Here is an 18,981-nt window from a genome sequence, read left to right as displayed (position 1 = left end):
TATCACAAACTTCTAATCAACAAGTAGCTAATAAAGTAAGCCATGTGATTTTTTCCCTATTTAAAACTAAAACAACTTTTTACTCAAACTTTCTTAAAGAAAAGAAGTTAGGCTTAGCTTACCTTTCTTTTTTTTATTGAGATATAATTGACATATAACATTATACTAGTTTCAGGTGTACATCATAATGATTCGATATTTGTATATATTGTGAAATGATCACCACAATAAGTCTGGTTAATATTTGTCACTATAGGTACAAAATTTTTTTCTTTTAAGATCTACTCTCTTACCAACTTTCAAATATGCAATACAGTATTAACTATAGTCACCATGCTGTATAACCACATCCCCATTAGCTTATCTTTCTTGAAATTAGTGTCTTACTTTCCTTTACACAAATTATTTTAAAAATCATATAAGGCACACATTATTAAATTCCTGTTAAATAGCTGGTTTAAGCCAAAATATGTGATTTACTTTTTCGAAAGGTAGGCTTGGTTGATTTAATTTAAATAAAAGTTACAAATTGATTTAGTTAGTTATTTACAACATGAAAATTATTGACAATATGATTAGTACAGCTACTAAATATGAGCCAACAGAATATGAATAAAAGTATATCTTAAGATAGATTTTTATACAAAGCTTTGAAAAACTCATTTTCTTCCTGAGTAATATGATCAGGCTCAAATATAAGCCTAGCAGTTATGAAATTATTATACATCTATGTATACATTACATATTATACATCTATTTTAAAATCTCTTTTATATACCTATTATGCGTAAAAATTGTTATTTTTGAAACTATAAATAAAGAATAAAATTACTTGAAACTTTCCTGCTGCACAATTACCCAATTCTAGATCAAACTTGAGATAAGGACACAAGGAACTCATTTTCAACTAAAATGAGATGATTTTCCTCCTTGCTCATGATGCTTGGTAAACAAGTCAAAGCTTGTTCACATATCTAATGAGTGAAAAACTGCAGCGAAATCTTCACTGCTTTCCTATGAATGGCAGGATACTCATCCTTCACAGAAATCCGAAACTTGTCTAGGGGCAGATCAGTAAACTTTATCTTGACTGCATGATCAAACTGCAGCTCACAAAGTCCTTGCTTTTCTCTCAAGGTCAGGTTCTCAGGCTGAGCACAAGATTCAGAGAGAGGGTCTCGCACCCTTGTGTTGAAAGAAAGAGAAAATACTGTTCCATTTTGTTCTGTGGTTCTTCCAGGTGGTTTCAATAAAGCTTAAGTCTTGCTAATATCCTTCTTCACTCTGAAGCCCAAGCAGCAGTGGGAAAATTTCAAGATTTCCTCTTGCAATATAGTTTTTCCAAAGATTCAGATTCTTATAAATGGAAGAATCTTGTCACTTGAAGTCAAACTACTTTCTTCAGGGTCTTGTGAATATTCGTTCAATTTGTTCAAGTGATGAAAAATGCCTGACAAGTAGCTAGTTGCTGCAGCCTTCTTCAAAACACTTGACCAAATCTGGCATACTGCTTCTTGAAAATCCTCCTGTAATTTACCTTTTAGCTAAAACACACTGCTGCAAACTCTTCCTTTGCTTAACCACAAGATTTCTGTATGTAACAGGAGGTTTATGTGATCCTTGTCCAAATGATAACACAATTTTAAAACATTCTGAGTGAACTGGTCTTTATTTAATAAAGTTAACTATTTTGTAGCATCACTTAGAACTTTTTTCATTTCATCTATGAGAGTTTTTGACATTAGTACCTCCCTCTGAAGAAAACAGTACGTTGTAATAATTTAGATCAAAGAAGCTCAACACACCCAAGCATGAGAAACACGCAGAAAGTTACATCGAGGCACATTATAATCAAACTTCTCCAAACCAGTGATAAAGAGAAGATTCTAGCAACCAGAGAAAAAGGCTCATTACATACAGAAGAATAAAGGTAAGGATGACCTTAGATTTCTCATAAGAAACAACGTAAGTGAGAAGAGTAACGAGCAAAATCGTTAAAATAGTGAAAGAAAAAACTACAACCTAGAATACTATAGCTCCCAAAACGTCTTTCAAAATGTCTTTCAAAAACGTCTTTCAAAAATGAAGGCAAAACACTTTTCAGACACACAAAAGCTGAATGATGCCATCAGCAACAGGCCACATTACAAGAAATGGTAAAGAAAGTTCTTCAGTCAGAAGGAAAATGAAACCAGAGGGAAATATGAGTCTACACAAGGAAATAAATTGTATTAGAAATGGTAACTCCATGGTTAAACATACGATTTTTTTCTTTTAATTTCAATTTCTTACTATTAAAATCTGTAATTAAACAAAACTAATTGTAATGTAGCATGTGGTTTATCACACGTGAAAGCAAAATATATTACAACAATGAGTGCAAAGGGAGGGAGGGGAGAAACGGAACTATTGAAATGTTCTTACACATGCAGTGGTAGAATATCATTTGAAGATAGATTGTGATAAGTTAAAAATATATACTATACACCCTAAAGCAACAATTAAACTAAAAAACAAAGAGTTACAGCTAATAAGCAACCAATGAGATGAAACAGAATCAGAAAATATCTAATCCAAAACAAGTCAGGAGAAACAGAGAAAGTAAACAAAGAACAAGATGTCTCCTGTTAGAAAACAAATAGCAAGATTATATATTTAAACTTAACCATATTAATAAATACATCAAATGGAAATGATCTAAATACCCCAATTAAACAACAGAGATGGTCAGATTGGTTTAAAAAACAACATCCAATTATATGCTGCATGTAAGAAGTCCGCTTCAAATTCTTAAGACCCAAATAGGTTAAAAGTAAAAGTATGGAAAAAGATATTCTATGCTAACACTAATCAAAAGAAAGTTGGAGTAGCTACATTAATATGAGAGAAAACAAATTTAGGAGCAGAGAATAATGCCAGGGATAAAAAGCTCATCTCCTACGGATAATGGGGTCAATTCATCAAGATGACATAACAATCCTAAAAACTTACGTACCTAGTAACAGAACTTCAATACACATGAAGCAAAAACTGATAGAACTGAAGAGATAAAGCAACAAATCCAGAATTATTGTTGGAGATTTCAGTATGTCTATCTCAATTATTCATAGAACAAGTACACAGAAAATCAGTAAAGAAATAGAAAATGTGAACAATACTATCAAACAACTTAACTGACATTCATAAAACACTCCACCCAACAGAAGAATACACATTATTTTCAAGTATACACAGAACATTTACCAAGATACACCATATTCCGGACCAGAAAACAAGTCTCAATAAGGTTAAAATGATTCAATTTATATAAGTTCTTTGAACAAAATAGAATTAAATTAGAAATCAATAACAGAAAGATCTCTGCAAAATCCCCAAATATTTGGAAACTAAATAATATACTCCTAAATAACATGGATCAAAGAAAAAAAGTCAAAAATAAAATTAGAAAGTATTTTGAACAGAATGAGATTGAAAACATATCAAAATTTTTGGGATGTCACTAAAGCAGTGCCTAGGGGAAAATTTACAGCACTAAATGCTTATATTAGAAAAGAAGCTCTCAAATCAATAACCTCAGCTTCCACATTAAGAAAATAGAAAAAGAAGAGCAAATTAAACCCCAAGTAAGCAGAAGAAAGGAAATAACAAAGATCAAGGTGGAAATCAATAAAGTAGAAAATAGAAGGGCCAGCCCGGTGGCGCAAGCGGTTAAGTGTGCGCACTCTGCTGGGGCGGCCCGGGGTTCGCCGGTTCGGATCCCGGGCGCACACCGACATACCGCTTGTCAGGCCATGCTGTGGCGGCATCCCATATAAAGTAGAAGAAGATGGGCGTGGATGTTAGCCCAGGGCCAGTCTTCCTCAGCAAAAAGAGGAGGATTGGCAGATGTTAGCTCAGGGCTGATCTTCCTCACAAAAACAAAAAAAACAACAAAAAAAATGACTCTTGCTTTAATAACCTTAGGCTATGCATGAGTCAAATATTAACTGAAAATAGGATGAAAGGGTATTGTGAGAAAATACTAAATTTTACCTCTTCAATATTTTTCCTAGAACCAACTTTGACCAATACTTGCCCAAAACATCTGTTTTTTGCCACCAAGCATCCACTCCTCTTCCAAAAATATGAGGTAATGGTAGCTCCGGTTTTGTTGGAAAACCACCCCTCTCCCATTCTCAGCAATGCTGTTTAGAAGGGACAGTCCCAGCCCTATCTCTAGAGCTGTGGGCCCTGACTGAGTCAAGCCAGGCAGTCAGACCCAGCCTGCTGGTCACAGTTCACGCCTAGGCGCACCCATAAGTTTATCAGAGACAATAAGAGATGAGGAGACATTTGCTGGAGGTGGATTTAAAGGTATGAGAACATGGGTCTTGGAGCTTAACAATACCTTTCTGTGATGAGAGGAACCAGTCTGGGGCTGAAGCTGACTTACAGGGAATGCTGACTCCCAAGATGGACCCTAAGAACATAGTGAGAGTCATCAAGCGACATCTAAAGCCAGGCTTCCCTCTGAACTGTTGTGTAGTGCTCAATAATCTACTAGATTCCTCCTTTGAAACTAATATGGGCTGGATGATGATATTTGCATTATAAAGAGTCATAATGAATATAACATTCCAAGTCAGGCTACTTTTCAAGCAGAAGCATGATGTGGAGAAAATGTGATGATCTTCTAAAGTGTTTTGTAAAATAAGAAGGGAGAACAATCACTAGAATTGAGAAATATTGCTTCTAATTACATAATTATGCTGTTATTTTTTAATTTGAAAAATGCTTTGACTTGCTGTTTTGAAAAGAACTAAAATGGACATACCCATTCAATTTGTCTAAAAATTATATTGCGCTTTTTCAACATTAACTGACTTTGAACTATGTTCAAGTTAGTTGGATAGAATAGATGTTGAATCCTTTATACAACAAAATCAAGATGAATTATGTTTCTGTAGCTCTACGAACTCCACAGTGGGCGTCATCCCCTTCCCCTTGCCCTAGGCCTGAATCTCTGAGATGCCTAAACTATTTTTTAAAAAAGGAAAAGTAATTTAAGCTGACAATTCAATGTCCTACTTCACACTTTCTATCTTCAAGAGGTAGTGATGTTTCAAGGTTTGCAAAATGGAGCTTGTCACTTGCTTAGGTTCAAATCCAGTTCCTCTAGTTGAAAATGAAATTAGAAAGTATTAGGTTAGGGTTAAAATTTTTTTAAGTGAAATCTATGATTTCCAGTGAAAAAGCTAAATCAATATACTGTTAATTTTCAAGGTGACTTATTTAGAATGTGCTTCACATGTTCGTCCTTGCTCTCCCACCATTTTGTTTTTCTCCATGGCCACCAAGTCCAGCACAGGGTCCAGGCGATCACTCAGTGCAGTCACATGAGTTTTCCCTCCCTCCTTTTCCCCTTCAATTCCCCTTTTGTTCTTATTCCTATTCTCTTTTCCCCTTTCCCTCATCTTCCTACTCTCCCTCCCATTTCCCTCCCTTTCCATCATCTCCCATTTTCCTTTAGTCAAAAAGAAGGAAGTAAAATTGGCATCTGGGAGTAATGACATACACTGATAGAGGAAGGGATTCCCTCTCTTTGCTCATCACCATCACTGTTTTGTCAGCACAGAAGCTACTAGAAATAGTCTGCACTTACCATTCATATTTTTTCATCTCTCATTATTTTCTATGTAATATTGTAAAATTACAAAATGTTACATGCATACAGAAAAGCACATAAACATATAGGTACAGTTTATTTACTGCCATTAACACTTCAACTGACTATGTTTGGATTATGCCCTCATCCTCCAATGACCCTGCTCTGACAAGGGTCACAGTGACTTAATTGTAATTACTATACTGATAACTATATTTTATTTTTCAAAGTTCTATTTAGTTCCTTTTAAAACCTGCTTGATCTTTTTTTAAGTCTCCTATTCTTTGCTCCTATTTTAAAGCCTCTCTTTAAACTTCGCTACGTTTGCATTCTATATCTAATAATTCCAATTAGAGTCTGAGTGAATCTGATTCTGCTATCAGTTGTTTCTGCTGGCTCTCACTTATGGTGCCTTGTGAGCTCTTGTTCACTAGAATTTTATCCATGGAAATTTTTTGAGGCCTCTGGTGAAGCTGTATTCCTTCAGAGAGGATTTGTGTTTATGCCTACCAATCTCCTGAAAGCATGACCACCTTAATGGTTTGGGGAGCACAGAGCTTGATGGTTTGGAGACCACACAGACAGAATAAATTCATATTGCAAATCTATGTGAGGTCAGACTCATGTTTACAAATTCTCAGGAAAAATGTTTCTATTTCTCTTACCCAATGCCAAGGTCAAGACAGGAAAGTTTTCTTGCTGCCCCTCCTGTGCTACAAGTTTATTTCTAATTTTCTTTCACTCAAGATGAAGTCTTTTGTGGTCCCAACTTTATGGGAGATTTTCTCCTATCCCTCTGACTTCTATTAAATAATTCTTTACTGTAATTATTTGAGTAAATGATGCCCTCCCCCTCCTTTATTGTAACATCCTTGAGATTAGAACTTTTATCTTAATCATGTCTATAGTGCTCAATATGGTACTAATTCATTCTGACAACCAATGTTTACTGAACACACTTGTGCCAGGACTATTCAGGGACTGGATATACAAAAATTGCCAAGGCATTTAAGGCCCTGTTGTCCTGGAGCTTAAATGTGTTAGAGCACACTGTAGGTGTTCCAAAAAGTGTTAGTGTAGCGAAACAAATGAATGATCCAAGGAAGAATAGCAAGAGGAATGAAGAAAAGAGAAGTGTCAGCCACAAAAGAGGGTAAGTTTTCATTTACAGAAATAGCAGCAAAAAGGACTCAGAGAGAGTTAAAATTAGCTGCCTAAGGAGAGCATTCTAGAAGCAAATCTAGGTTCAGAGTGTCAGATAGTGCCCAAGATGAGAATAAGTTAGCTTAACTGGAATAGAGAAGTCTAGAAATAGGAAACTAAACAATCCCCTAACAACACTTGCAGTGTTCTTGAATATCTTGCTTTTTACACACCTCTGCTGTGTGTACATACATCACATTGTCAAATAAGTTAAGATAACGACAATGACTCTGAGGGTACACCCTCCTTCTCCAAGCTTTTCCCTCAAAGCACAGAGAACTTGCTCATCTCTCTGCATTTCGATCCCTTTTATTCTTACTTCTTCAAATATTTATACTTTTGTTTCTCCACTTATGTGTGTCTTCTCATTCTCCATTTTTTTCTCTAGGTTTTCTTGGAATTTCCTGAGTGAAAAGGGTGATAATTGTTCCAATGAGATAACTCTTGTTGGGGCCCTAGATAGCTTCAGGATGGGAGCTTGTTGCTTTGATTAGAAGCTTAGAACTTTCAGTACCACCTCCCAACCTCTGGGGAGGGGAGAGGAGCTGGACATTGAGTTAATTATCAATGGCCAATGATTTAACCAATCATGCCTACATGATTAAACTTCCATTAAAAACCCCTAAATAATGGGGTTCAGGGAGCTTCTAAATTGGGAAACACATTCATGTGCCAGGAGGTTGGCACACCCCAACTCCACAGGAGAGGAGCTCCTGTGCTCAGGACCAATCTGGACCTCAGCCTATGAATCTCTTCATCTGGCTGTTTATTTGTATCCTCTGTAATAAACTGTAATAGTAATGGGGGAGTGGGTTACAGGAGCCCTTGACTTTGTAGCCAAGTCAGACAGAAGTGTGGGTAAACTGGGGGCCTGATACCCGCAGCAGGCATCTGAAGTGACGACAGCCTTGTGGAAGACAGCCTTTAAACCTGTGGAGTCTAACTGCAGGTAGTTAGTGTCAGAACTGTAGGACACCAAGTTGGTGTCAGAGAGTTGGAAACATGGTGTTGGAAAAGACACCATGTATTTGGGTTTAGAAGATAGGAGTTGAGGGCATTGGGAGCTGAGGCCCTGAACAGGACCATGGCAACTGGGTCTGAGAGACAGTGGTAGAATCATCCACATTCAGCACTTGCTTCGATATGGGGCCTACAATAAAGGGAGAAGGGAAGTCACATCTAAACAGACACATTTACTGAGTGCCTCAGGCCCCTACCAAACTTTACACCATTACTCCTCATTACACCTTTAATAAACTTCATGTTGAAATCATACGAGTTTGTTACTAGAATATGACCAGCATTCCTCATATTCATTCCCCCATCCCACTGCAAACACAACTAATTTCTTCAAGGGCAAGTTTACACCCTACTTGTGGTGAGAAGCCTTCCAAGATCCTCATCAAAATTTATCTTTCTCTCTCTTGCACTTTTATTTTTTATAATGTATCTTTAATCACGGCACTTTCACAATCTGTTTTGTGTTAGAACAGGCAAGGAATGCACAAATAACAACAACAAAAAATTATGGTAGAGGGACATTCTAAAAACCACCTGAACAGTACTCATCAAAACTCAAGGTCATCAAAAACAAGTAAATTCTGAGAAACTGTTACAGCCAAGAGGAGCCTAAGAAGACAAGACAAATAAATGTGATGTGGTATCTTGCATAGGACTCTGGAACAGAAAAAGGATATTAGGAAATAAAGGATAAAAGGACTAAGGAAATATGAATAATAGAAAAACAAACAAAAACCTATTATGGTATGTTATATGGCTAGAACATGTAAACAAGGAAAACACACTATTCTTGAACAATCTAAAAACTTCTTACCAAGATTAATTCACATACAAATCACTAGAAGTATGGCCCGTAAAACCACTATTGGGCTACACTTTGATAGCTCTACATTTTATTTTATATATTTAAATGAAATAAAGCAGCATGTCTTTAAAAAACATTCAAAAATTAAAAGGATTACCCTACCTTTTCTCCTCAGTTAGTAAAACATAAATGCGTGCATGCAAGCAATTAACATTATTATGAAATAAGACTTTGGGAGCTAGATTATCTTTTTAACATCTAACTTTTGCATATTCACAGTAATATATTATGCTTTTATAAATATAAATCTACTAAATGGAAAATTTTTATGTACGCCATCTTCTAGTTCTGTTTTCAAAAGGAAGGCAAGATTTACACAAAAATTTTTATCATATTTCATAGAATCTAAAACACATCATTATTTTATGTACCATTAAGAAAGACAAAAATGCTGTCAACTATGATTGTAAAATGCTATTGATTGTAAGAAGTATCTTGAGGGCCGGCTCAGCGGTTAAGTGCGCGTGCTCCGCTACTGGTGGCCCGGGTTCAGATCCCGGGCGCGCACCGACGCACCGCTTCTCTAGCCATGCTGAGGCCGCGTCCCACATACAGCGACTAGAAGGATGTGCAACTGTGACGTACAACTATCTACTGGGACTTTGGGGAAAAAAAGGAGGAGGATTGGCAATAGATGTTAGCTCAGAGCTGGTCTTTCTCAGCAAAAAAAAAGAGGAGGATTAGCACGGATGTTAGCTCAGGGCTGATCTCCCTCACAAAAAAAAAAAACTAGGAAAAAAAAAGAAGTATCTTGATTTCACAGGTATTAAAATGTCTTTAGAATCAATAGTTTTTTTCATGGTAGAAACATTTTTATTATATACTGTGTCAATTTAACTGAGTCTAATTTACAGTACTGAATATTTGTACAGTGCAGGAAAAAACCCTGCATTCTCTAGTTTTTATAGAAAAGTAATTTAGGTATTTTACATGCTATAAGTGAATATCTTATAAGACACTGAGGGGGCACAAACTCCGAAAATGTTAAAGGAAATTGGCAAAGGGCTCCAAAAAGCTGATAAGCAGATAATGGAAATGCTATCTCTATACATTCTCCCACAATAACAATAATTTTAAAAAATACAACCATAGTTTGTGAGGCAGCTTTGTGTTGTGATTATCATATTGAAAGGGCTTAAAGTATGTTAGTTTGGATTAGATCACACAGATTGTCAAAACTCCCATTGAATTCAACTTTTAAATTAATTTTTTAAAGCCAAAAAGGGAATGAAAAAAAATCTGCCATCTTAAATGAACATACCGAGTTTATGTGCACAACCTCAGACATTTCTCATTAAGAAAAAGAGTGTCTTTAAAACTTTATTCTGTTATATGACATTTTAAAAAAATTAACTGCTTCAGTAGATGAGAAAAACTGTGCCTTAAGTTTGCTTTGTCTTTTTTTAGGCTCGAAGGTTACTTGTGTTTTCTTTGTAAATAAGTTCCAGAAGAGCAACACATTCTGAAATGTAGGAAAGAATTAGCTGTCATTTCTGTTGGTCTTAGAAGAAATTAGATGTGATTTGGTTACAAGTTCAGCTGTTAAGATTCCCCAGGAGAACAAAAGTACTTTTTGTAGAGGTTACTTCATAGGTTGATAGGGCTCAGTCTTACAATTTTTCCCTTCTAACTTAAAAACAGAAAATGCTGAATGTTCCAAAATCTGATTTCTTTAATATCTGTATAGTAACTCTAATATATCATATCCCCAGTGATTCAGTTAGGTACAGGGATAATAGCTGATAATCTCATTACAGAGTCACTATGAAAATAAAAATCCCCAAAGGTCTATGTTCAAAGTTCTAGGGATTTTCAAAAATCACACCCGAAGTTCCAAAAAGGAACCACACTAAACATGTTCACATCCATCTTCAGGCTGGCCACAAATGTGGAAGACAGTATGCCTTATACATTTCATCATGCATTTATAGCAACTTTTGTTTCTGGATCTCCAAACTATACTAAACAACTATGTTCTTGACATGGGCTCGCGATCCAGGCAGGCTCGGGGCTGGGGCGACCTGGACCGGGAGGAAGAGTGAGGAGCCAAGAACAAGGAGGGGCTCCCGCACCCCCCAAGTGATTTCCACACAGAAAGGATATTGGCCACCCAAGTGACCTGTGGAGACATGGCTGGAGTACCCTCCAGGCCCAGGCCTGAAGGGAATTAAAAAGATGCCCTCATGAGGACTGTGCCTGTAAGCTGTATGGAGCTTCATTCAAGGATTTTCTGAGCCTGATGGATCTGCAATGATACTCAGCCACCTGGGGAATAACACTGGTGGAAGCATTCTCTGGAATTACACACACCAGCACATTTCTCGATGCTAAAAGTGGTTTTAAGGAGAGCTTTGGCTGAGTGCCTCATGGACTCCTGCAGCCTGGATGCCCGTGGGGGAATGGAGGACTGCAGCTTCCTGCAGGGGCTGAGCCCTCTGTCCTTGTCTCAGACAGGAATGTTTTTGGTTGGGTCTCTGCCAGCTCCGTTTGGGTGCTCCCTCTGAAACTCGTGAAGTATTATACTTCACAAAATTGGTGCTGAGGATCACAAAATAGACATTGATTTGTGGAACACCCAGCACTGCACCTGGTACAGAGCAGACATTCAGCACATGAACGGGGAGCACTCCTTGTCCTCCAGGAGAGAGATTTCCAACAGGGGACACCCCACCTGTGTCGAGGCGGTGGGCGCTGTGCTGGGCTCCAGGATGAAATGGGATGGGGATCGCAGTCCAGCCCTCAGAGGCTCCCTGTTTGGAAGGAGCCCATGCCCTTGGCCACTAGGCCACCTTGTCTGGAGCCGAGAAGCAACTTCTAGGGCCTTCTTGGCCCCTGGCAACTGTGTGACCTTGGGCAGATTATCTCCCTTTTTTGGGTCATTGGTAGGGAAATCATTTAATTTCTCTTCTAAACTGGGACACTTGAGTGAAAGGGGCACTGTAGCACTCTGGGACAACCAGCGTAAACCAGGACGTTGCTGGGCGACCCAGGCCGTGACCCCTGGACTCATCAGTTACATGGTGGGCAGTCCCGCTGCTGCTGACCCTGCTGCTACTGGTACTGCTGGTGCTGGTGTTACTGCAGCTGCTACTTCATGTCCGGGTCCAAGTCTGCTCCTTCAGTTTCCCCAGTGCATTTGCACGGGCAGTTTGCATTTCTCTTTATAGCGTACAAGCTCATCATCTCCCAAGTATGCCTTCAGCTGCTTGGAAAAACCCGTTTCTCTTTGAGCCCTGTTATCCCAGACTGCAGCTAAAGCAGACCCTACCTCTTTATTATTTTAATGGACGGGCTCCTGTGGTGATTGACAGCACACACTGTAGTTCTAGGGGCCTGGGGGACTCCACGCTGCCCTCCGACCTATGCAGACACCCCAGCCAGCATTCAGTAATGAGGCAGTGCCGTAGACCTCAACAGGGGTGCCCAGGCCCCCTGGAGGTCTGCAGAGTCACTGTGAGAGAAGGGCTGTGACTCACTCTCCAGGACAAGCCTGGAGACCAGCGGTTCTCAATGAACAGCAGTAGGTTGCTCGACAGCTGGTGTTTGTGAACGTGTGCCCATTTAACCTGTCACCCTTTTACATATGAAGAAACTGAGGTTCAGAGAGGTCCAGAAAGCGGCCAAGGTTATCTAGGCAGAAAGTGGAGAAGCTGGTGTTTGCGCTCCAATCCGTTAGCCTTCCACAACCCTACTCCTGTTTCGCCAGTGTTTCTCAAAGTGTGCCAATGCAGCATGCAAGATTTTAGGGTACAGACGGTCAAGTTTTAAAAAAAAAGCTTTATATTTACTTCAGCTTGAATTAGAAAAAGAACACAATTGGCACACAAGACCTGTGATTTTGCAGATATTATTGTTTAGGATGTAAAGTATATATGTAAGAAAAGGTCACCTTTGTGAAAATATTAAGGTAATAATGGACTTGGCCCTCCTGAAAAAGACAAGCTCCAAGTGCAGGGCCCACCTTTGATTTGTAGTACTTTGGCTGTGTGGCTCTAGCCACATCAGTGGAGGCAGAGTGTCTCTAAGTAGCCGTATTCCGCTTCATGTACACTGTGTCATTTACTCCACCGGGATCCTCCCTAAATCTGGAATATTCATGAGGAAGTGACCTCACAGCTCAGTTTGAAGCCAGATTGAACAGAGCATCATTTTAATCCTATAATTCTGCTTGAACTGACTGTGGCTACTGATCTGGGCTCTGCCGATTCTATTGTTATTTATTGAGTACTCCAAAGTTTTTCAATCAACCCCTGTATTACTGAGACTGAATTATGAAATAGTAAACATTCCCACTATGCAATTAAAAAAAAAGTATACTCTTAGTTGCCAAACACTTTCCATTTAGTCTGAGTTGTTGGTCTTTCAAATCCTCTTTAAAAAATATGACATTTATAAATGGTACTCACTAGTCAATTTGTGGATATTTTCTTTAAGGTGCACAAAGGCAAATGAGAGCACATTATTTCTGTGCTTCTCAAACTAAGATACATATAAGGAGCATGTGGTTAACCAAGATAACATGATGCATCTTCCTGGAGAATCTAATTAATATATTACAATACCTAGAAGGGGGAAAAGATTTTTCACTACATTCAATTATGGAATTAGAATGCACAGTTAATATTAGCATTTATGATAAAACACAGAATTAAAGCATCTCAACGTCATGACTGAAGAATTTTGAGAAGTTTTGTCAGCAAAAAGTTCTGTGAAAAATGCAAACCAGTATTCAAACGAATGTCATTACCATGATTAAGTTTCAGGATCCCTCAGTCTCTAGGAAGCCGACCAGTCTCAGGACTCATCCACGCAGTCTCATTTCCTCAGACCTATCTGATAAGTGAAATTAATTGTGTAGACTAAGGAAGGTGTGTTAATAACAACACTATGAATTCTTGCAAAGAAAGTGGATCCTTAGAGGTTTCCTGAAAAGGGCTTTCTCGAACCCAAAGCCTCAGCTCAAAAGGCAGAATTCTGAGCTCTAAGGATGACCTTATGAGGGACTGTCACATACGGGCTCTCAAATCTCCTCAAATCAATTCACGACGAAGCTCCCTATACACAGCTGGGCCTAGTTAGCATAACCAGGGGCTCCTGTGACACTTCTTTTACTCTGATTTTCTACTGATCCTGTGTTAGTTTGATAAAATATTCCAAGTGTCCTGTTTACTGCTCTCTTATCTATTTTAAAGCTATTTTATTCCTTCAGTGAATTACACCAATATTAGTAACACAGATTCTCTTCTGTGAACAAAGCCCACATCTATTTATTTTATTAGCAGGATGCTAACAGGCCTGGAGCAAAGAAATTACAATTCCATTCTCATTTCCTTTTATAATTCAACCTAAGATGTCTTAAACATGCCTGCATTCCTCTCTGTGCCTAGCAGGACCTGGTCAGTAAATTGCATTAACCTTTCAGTTTTCATTGAAATAAATTATTACACAATTTCAGCTGAAACTAGTTATTTGTATCACTTATCTCACTTCCCTCTAAAGGGTTTTCCCAAGGCAGCAACGTTACAGTTGACTCACACTGGATCTGTTCAGCATACTTCTGAAACTCAGAATTTCTACAACTCGACAACAGTAGCCAACACTCAAAGAGGACTTATTCGGAGCCAGGCCCTGTTCTAAGTCCACATTAATTAAAATCCAGATATTAACTCATTTAGTCCTCACAAAAACTCTCTGAGGCAGGTATTACTCCTGTTTTACAGATAGGTTAAGTAACTTGCCATGGCCATACAACAGCCCATGCTCCTCTATAGGGCCTTTCTCAGGTTGTTTAATGTCAGTCCATTGTTTATATGACTGTCACAAATTATACGTTTGCTTACACTCTCAGTATTAGTTCTCACAGAAAAATATGCTATACAGAAGCAAATGACATACTTATATCAAATAGCTTATGAAAGAGAAAAACTACTGACGTATCTATACAGTACTAATAAAGGATCAAAATGACAGATAAAATTTTAACCTTATCTCTTCTAATCGCAATGGTTTGGGAACTGAAATCTGTTTTTCTGGAACAGGGATGGCACCCTTTCCATGACTATGAAGGAACTCTCCCTGTTGTCAGACGGAATAAAAGTGAAGTGCAAACCCTTTCCCTGGGGACATTTTAACCTTACATACTCAGAGATAGCCAGTTGGAATTGCTGCCTGCCCAAAGATTGTTGGTATAGCACGCCATATTTAAGGCTTTAGACCATTCTCCTTCAGTTCTCTGCTTTCACAGTAAAATACTTCAAGCATAATCTTTGCTGAGTTCTAAACGTTTCGGCTGACGGAAAAATCATGGAAATGGAAACTTAAGCCCAACATATTCCAATTTGGAAACTGAAGTTCAGAGAAAGTCATAAAAATTCAATGTAAGTAAGATTTATTGATTGCCTATAGTGTGCATGGTCCTCTATTAGACACAATGAAATTCAGGCACAAAACAGACACAAGATCCCCGGCCTTAGGTACCTTATGATCTAAATAGTATAATACAGAGTAGAAACAGTAGCCAGACAAGTTATATGTCAATGCTCATTTACTAGAGTCGACATTAAAGAGCAGTAATTTCAGTAATCCAAAATGGCATCAAATCCTAAAATCATTTATAAAATGTATTGGCGTTGAAATCCACGGCACTTCAAACAAGATAATTAAGTTCCACTGCAGATAGTGACCAAGATGCAAATACACCGAAACCCTTAGGAGCATTAATGACTTTTGTTATTTTGGATCTTTTGTTTTCTTCTTATTATTGTTCTAAGCCTCCGCAATACCAGTTTATCAGACAGAAGCATGTCATCTTGTTGTTCCAGATAATCCAGTAAATTTTCAGTCCATTCAAGTGCAGCTTTATGGCTAATATGCTTCTCTGGATTCAGTTCTGTTTTTCTAGTCTTATTGGGAAGCTTTTGTTCAGCAGGCCTGGCCTGGTCCTCTGCACCTTCACTGTCCGTGAGCACCTGACAGCTTGAGTCATTGCTCCGAGAGTCAAACCACTGATCAATATTCTCAATATCGACGTGTTCACCGTCTTCTGTATTCTGCAAAACCGTTGCTAAGTTAGCTGCTAAAATGGCTCCTTCATCAATGTTCATGCCTGAATTCTCTTCATTGCTAGGGAAAAGTTTTTTCCATGCTTTTGTTATGGTACTTGATTTTACCATGTTCCAAGCTCTTGATACTTCATAAATTGCATCCAACACTGTTAAGTTCTTCCAAAACATTTTTGGGTCAATTCCTTCATCCATGTATTTCTGGAGAAGTCCTGCTCGGTAGTATCTTTTTACTGTGGCTAGAACTCCCTGGCTCATAGGTTGAATAAGACTTGTGACATTCGGTGGCAAGTACTTCACAATTATTCTGCCATCATCTGAACTCAACAATTCTTCATTTGGATGTGCTGGAGGGAAATCCAAAAGCAGCACTGCTTTTTCTAGAATCCCCTTGGATTTCAAATGCTTCTGCACCTGTGGCACAAAGTGTTTTTCAAACCACTGTCTGAAAACAGAATATTCTATCCACGCACTTTTTTGACTGAAATAAGTGACAGGAAGGTTTGAAAGGTCAGCTCCTTTGAATGCACGGGGTTTTTTTGCTTTTCCCACAACACAAAGATTAAGTTTGTGTAAACCTGTGGCATTCGCACAGCACATAATAATGATTCTCTCTCTGCTTGACCTATAACCGGAAGTACTCGGCTCAGTTTCGAGAGCTAATGTCCTTGATGGTAGACATTTCCAGAACAATCCAGTTTGATCAGCACCATAAATTTGCTCTGGTTGTAGATTCTCCTTCTCAACAAATTCCTGAAAGTTACCACAAAATTCACTGGCAGCAGTCTCATCCCCTTTCAATTTTGTTCCTTTACCAGCAGCCTTTGGAATACCATGGCGCTGCTTAAATCGAGTTAGCCAGCCAGATGATGCATTAAAATCACCTTCCATCCCCAATGCATCAAAAAAGAATTTGGCCTGTTTTGCGCAAATTGTTCCGGACACTGGAATCCCATCTGTTTTCTGTTGGTTAAACCACTCTATCATAACTCTATCCAGTTCCTCATATGTCGACGACTTCATAGATTTACGTTTGGATACCTCACTGGTAGGATCCGAACTGTTTGCATAGTTTATTATCCTTTCTTTGTTCTTTTTAATATCACGAACCGTGGATTCCCCAATTCCATACACCACCGAGAGTTTTTTGAAAGAGATACCTTCCTCAAGTTTCTTAATAATGTCAAGCTTGTCCTTAATTGTCAACACCACACGCTTACGTTTCCCCAACATTGTAACTTTCTAATATTTCAGGCGATTACTAGAACAAGATATTTAATAACTTAGATTTGAACACAATGAGACTAGAAAACTGGGTTTTAAGATCTCTCCCCTGTTCCCCTAGGACTTAGATGGATAGTGTGCTGGCCAATTTCCAGGTGAGGCCTAAGTGACTCTCTTCACTTTGCCATTTTAAAACAAAGTTCCTACAGCAAAGACTAGCTCCAACTAACCCTATCTTCTCTCTTTCTTCCTCCTCACTTAGTTTAAGGTCTTTTCATGAACTGCAGTCTCAACGGAGATTGCAACCAACACTGAACCAGCAAGGTCTCTAAAATGGTCCTAATGCATACTCAATTTCTTGCCAACATCACAAGTGAGGTTCTTTGCTAAAGGAACTAGGACCCAGCTGGGAGTATTTTGGGAAATGTGCTAGGGAATAAATAAAGTCAAGAGAGGACTTGCAGATTTGATATACAGGAAATATAATGGGAAAACTCACCCCCTGACTGTCGTCTTTGTCAGGCAGTGCATGGTATGGAATGCTGCCTCTTCTAGGCAAGGGCTGCTACAGGTTACAATGCGAGTGGTTATGGAAATTACAGGCAAGCAAGGTAAGACGAGCTAGACAGAAGTGAACGGTGCAACTAAGGTGAGAGCGGACAGGCAGAAAACTTTGTACTTTAACACACACAAACTATGCCTAACGTATTTGGCAACTGGAAAGGAAAAAAGGTGGACAGGAGCTGGTGTCACGTGATTAAAGAAAGCGTTAAAAAACTTCATTGGTGGAAATCAGGGCCCATGGTAGAAGGTATGGGGTGGAAGGCTCAGTGAAGATGTTACAACAATCCTGGTGAAAGATGATCCTCGCTGGGCCAACAGAAGTAGTTCCTGTGGGGGGCTGTATAGGCACTCGGACCCTCCGAAACCTAAAGGAAAATACCAAAAACATTTTTTTTTCAATATCAGGGTCTGTGGCATTACCCACATCTATCCTGCAACTATGTTGAGAAAATTAACGCCTCCTATCAATGTCATGGCTAAATACGACAATAATGCTTTTAAGCATCATCCGGAGTCACAGAGAGCGGGACCTGAATTGCCTACCTCCTGAAATTAAGAGGTCAGAGAGAAGCCGTGTTAGCGAGGGCCTCTCCCCGCAGGGCGAGCTCCGGAGCGCGGGACGTCCTTGCTCACGCGGAGGGAGCCCGGGTTCCTCCGTGGACTCCAGCGACCAGGGTGTCACCGCCGCAGCCCGCCAGCCAGCGAGCGGCCGCCCGCCCCACGGCACGCCAGTCCGCGGGCCAGGGACATTGCTCTCCGCCTGCCCGCGCGCTGCCAGCCCGCCCTGAGAGCTAATGGAGTCTCCGGAGGGACGCTGACACCGGCGGCGCGGCGGCGGCGGCAACGGGCCAGCGCCGGAGCCGGAAGGCGGGGGATTAGGCGCACGCGCGCGCCCCCGCAGGAACGCTGTGTCGGCGAGGGGGCGGGGCCTGCGCGGGCGAGCGCGCGCGGCCCGGGGGCGGGGACTCCGGCGAGCGGGCGGGGCCGGCCGCCGCCGCGTCCCTCGGCACCGCGTGGGTTCTGGCAATGGTCCGGCTGCTCCAGCCTGCCGATGCGTCGACGGCCAGCAGGGGGCGGTACAAGCTCACCCTGTCTTGGCCCTTCTCCCAGTGGCTCGGCTCTGCGGGCGAAGCTTCCTCCATCCTCAGGTGGAATAAAAATCGCACCCTCTGCAGGCTCGCGAGAAAGTTGAGCAGCCTCAGGTGCCCGGAGCGAGCTACAAATGGGGCAGGGCGAGCGCACGTGGAGCGTGTTTACAAATAGCCGCCCCGGCGCCCGCGTCTCCCCGCGCCGGTTCCCGGGAGCCCTGCGCTCGTCCGCCGGGACAGGACGAGCCGGAGCAAGAATCATGAGCCACGGTAGGAAGGAGCGGACTGCCTAGCCGAGGGCAGGCTCCCTGT

At 40.2% G+C, this 18,981-nt stretch overlaps 1 protein-coding gene across 1 annotated transcript; it reads right to left on the bottom strand.

The window, feature by feature from the left end:
• Positions 1–13,359: 13,359 nt before the first annotated feature.
• TIGD2 (tigger transposable element derived 2) lies at positions 13,360–18,403 on the bottom strand. The gene is made up of 2 exons (XM_058547504.1): positions 18,125–18,403; positions 13,360–17,946 (listed from the first exon to the last, which is right to left on the bottom strand). The coding sequence occupies exon 2, from the start codon at positions 17,024–17,026 to the stop codon at positions 15,449–15,451; it is 1,578 nt and encodes a 525-aa protein (XP_058403487.1). The 5' UTR covers positions 17,027–17,946; positions 18,125–18,403; the 3' UTR covers positions 13,360–15,448.
• Between the last annotated feature and the right edge of the window lie 578 nt (positions 18,404–18,981).

This window comes from Diceros bicornis, chromosome 8 (genome assembly GCF_020826845.1).
Source record: "Diceros bicornis minor isolate mBicDic1 chromosome 8, mDicBic1.mat.cur, whole genome shotgun sequence".
NCBI classification, from domain to species: Eukaryota; Metazoa; Chordata; class Mammalia; order Perissodactyla; family Rhinocerotidae; genus Diceros; species Diceros bicornis.
This window is presented reverse-complemented; position numbering and strand designations above follow the sequence as displayed.